Raw genomic sequence first — 3,614 nt, forward strand, 5'->3', positions numbered from 1 at the left:
TTTTTTTTTTTTTTTTTTTTTTTTTTTTTTTTTTTTGCAAATATTTGGCTCGAATTAGCCAAACGAAAAACGGCTTCTTCCTTCTTCGCTTTAGCCTTGCGGCAGCACAAAAAAGGACATGAATATATATACATCACTGCTCCGGTCAATAAATAAATATTGTTCCGTGGACAGCGCGCAACTATTTGGTACCAATGCGTCTAGCACGATGCTTAACCCATGCGGTGCGTCCTTGCCTTTCACGGACTGCCAAAGGGTGATACTTTCAAATGTTCACACAGGGAGTGGCGAACGGGAACGCCGGAAGTTTTTTTTCCCCTTCTATATTCACGTGTTGCACTGCCAAATGAAGGGGACTCATATTTGAGGACAGAAAACCAAGCATAAAAAGTTCCTTTGGAGGAAGGTGTCTCCCCTTGTATAAGAAAACGAAATTATTTTCAGTGAAAAGTCCGGCGTCCATTCACAAAATTGGGGTTGTAAAAATGGCTATTCCGAGTTGCCCCTTAACTGGAAATACATGACAACCCTCTTGCTCTACGTAAGGGTGGAACGAGACTTGGATGAAATTTATTATTTTCTATTTCTCCCCGCTCGTTTCACAATCTGTTTATATGTGTGTCCATACCACCTCCACAAACAAACTGTATATAAACGGACGTGTGGGTCAAAATGCCGCACGGGGGCCGTTAACACGGACTCTATACATAGGTGAAGCAATTGTGAAAAGGAAAGAAGCCACAGCAATAGAAATGTACTTTAAAAAAAAAAAAAAAAAAAAAAGACGAACGGATAAATATACTAATGAGGAATGGGCAGGACGCTACGCACTGCTGACCCCTTGTCACCCGCGTGGCGGCGCGGAGAAAATGTCCATGTTCCTTCGACTGGGTCCCCAAAAGTAGTACTCGTGAATGCAGAGGACACATCTGTAGAAGATATTGGTGGGCTTCAAATTGTAGGTCAAAAAAATAAACCCACTGGAGAAGACAGAAAAACGAAGGAACCTTCCCACAAGGGGGTAGAAATAAATATTTAAAAAGCAACAAAATAATGTAATAATAACGAGGAAGTAGCCAAACTTTCGCAAGACAAAAAATAAAATCTGTGACCACTTGGTGAAACAGAAAAGCATGTAGTGTACATATTTTACATTGTTAATAATTTCATCTTCTATTATGTTTGCAACGAATGTTTTAATAACATCTAGGTTATTATCTGTGCTGTCGTTAGTACTGCTTTGGTTGTCTGTTAGATTGGGGTCGCTACTCATGTCATCGTTATCCGTGTTGACTTCCCCCGTGCAGCTGCTGCTACTCTTTTGTCTTTTCCCTTTCCCCCCCTTGGACGAGTCTCCGCACATGTTACTTGTATCGTTGTCCATGCATGCCTTGTCCTTTTTATTTTTCTTTTTGCCTTGGGGGTGGTCTTTATTATCTTGATGTTTGTCCTTCCTTTGACTGTCGCCCCCGTTCTGACCCTGTTGTTCACTTGTTCCTCCTTTCGCATTATTCTCCATGTTAGAGCTCTTTGAGGCACCTCCCCCACTGCTGCACTCGTCCTGGGCGCTCGGAAGAGCACTAGACTCCGCGTCTCTCCCGCAGGAGTCAGAAAGTCCACTCGAATGATCAGTACTCAAATCAGTTGAAGAGCAACTACTATAACTACCTCTGCTGTCGGAGCAGCTCCCCGAATCGCTATCCTCCTCTAAAGTGTTATCATATAAACCTGGGTCCTCTCCCTTTGGCGGGCAATAACCACCAAGGTTCTTGGCCTGCATCCAGTAGCTAAGGGGTTTACTCTTCTTCTTTTTCTTCTTCTTCTTCCCTTCCTGTCCTGACCACGAGTGAGCATTCGACGCCCAGCCACAATTGACCCAAGTGCCCACTTGGCCACTTCGTTTAATATTGTCACTTTCCCTTATGATGGAAACCAAAATGAAAAAAATTATACTTAGGGCTACTAAAAAAAAAGATAAAAAAAATTTGGAATACACAAAAGAAAAAAAAAAAAAAATTAGAAAAGAGATCGAATATAATGGAGTTTTCCATGAGGCAAAGTTATATATAATTGAAAAGAAAGGCAACCAGATCGTTTCTACATTTCCTTTTATAGCTATTAACTCATCATACAACTGATTTATGTTTAGCTCTTTGTCCAATATTTCGTTGCTCTTGTGGACATAACAATAGTTAAGGGACGAAATGTAGATTAACTGCAGAAGGAAGTTGTTGAAGTTTTTTTTATTCACTAATTTAGCAAAGATGCGAACGTTGTAGTCGTTCTGGAACTTTTCTCTTCCCCGTGGGTAGATATCATTAGTGCAGTTGGTACAACCATTGTTGTGAGTGGCTTCCTCTGTGTGGCCCCCCTTTGTATTGTCCTTGCTTGCCTCATCATTTAGCTTCCTCTTATAATAATTAGGATCCATTAAATATCCCACTTTGTTATTGTACTTAAGAATTATATCATACTTCTTGTCCAGCTGTAGGTAAAAAACATCAATGAAGGCACTGCCAATATATTCATCCTGCACGATCCCCTCCGTTTCATCCATGTCGTACAACTGAATTTCAATTTTACTTTTTATGTAATGAATTTGAATGTCTATTTTTTCTTCCCATATGCTTAAGGAACTGTTTAAAACTTTGGTCCTGTATATTTCTTTATCATTTAGGAGGATTTTTAAATAGGGGTACATTAGGTCGTTGTGTTTATTCGACCTGTAAGTACTTATTCTGTTTAAATATCCGTATAGGAATAACTTCACGATCAGGAATCCCTTTGTTCTCTTTGCATTAAAGGTTTCCTTTGGGTTAATAAACCCGTTCCACCACTTGTACTCCTTCAAGGTCCCATCGTCTTTTATATTTACCAAGTGTGTCCCCTTTTCTAAAATTAAGCTCTTTGAAAAGCGGGCTATTTTGCTGTTGCCGCCAGCGCCCCCGGATGATACCATTTCGAAGGAGTCGGCGCGAGATGGCGTCTGCCTGGTCTACCTTGCCTACGTGACCTACCTAACCTACTTGGTGTATCCTTTTTTTTTTTTTTCCCGTAACGCGGTGTGCACATTCATACAATACGTACACGCGTGAGCAAACGCATGTGTACGCATGTGTGTTCCTCTGCGGGCGTGGCGACTTCGTCACACACGAGGAGGTTCCATGCTTTGACGGGTGTGACAGCCAGAGTGGTAACAAAACAAAACCCAAAGAATGAAAAAACAAAAGGGCAAAATGAATGGTGAAAAAAAAAAAATGGCGTAACGCATTCAGTAATTGCGAAGCTGGTTTTTCATATTTTGTGCCCACAGTGTCCCTAACACATCAAACTTTTTACCATGCCAATATTAGCATTTTTTTTTTTTTTTTTCTTTTCCGCCACACAAAAAGTGCAAATATTTATGGACAGGGCCCAAATAAGGCGATCAATGTTCACATTCTTAAAATTTCCCCAAATGTGCATGCATACGGCTATGCTCAAGGCCCAATTGGCGAAACATGTTGTATTGGTCGATACGCACATGTACAAAAGCGCGATTGTTGAAACGGACAAAAGGGAAAATCATTTCGTCTGTTGCTGTTCAGGCCATATGACTTTTTTTTTTTTTTTTT

The 3,614-nt window shown here is 40.6% G+C and overlaps 1 protein-coding gene across 1 annotated transcript; it reads right to left on the minus strand.

Moving 5' to 3' along the window:
* Positions 1–844: 844 nt before the first annotated feature.
* On the minus strand, positions 845–2,959 carry AK88_03965 (uncharacterized protein; the record flags this gene model as incomplete). Its single annotated transcript, XM_012481575.1, has 1 exon — positions 845–2,959. The coding sequence occupies one exon, from the start codon at positions 2,957–2,959 to the stop codon at positions 845–847; it is 2,115 nt and encodes a 704-aa protein (XP_012336998.1).
* Positions 2,960–3,614: the final 655 nt, after the last annotated feature.

This window comes from Plasmodium fragile (genome assembly GCF_000956335.1).
Source record: "Plasmodium fragile strain nilgiri unplaced genomic scaffold supercont1.50, whole genome shotgun sequence".
Lineage (NCBI taxonomy): Eukaryota > Apicomplexa > Aconoidasida > Haemosporida > Plasmodiidae > Plasmodium > Plasmodium fragile.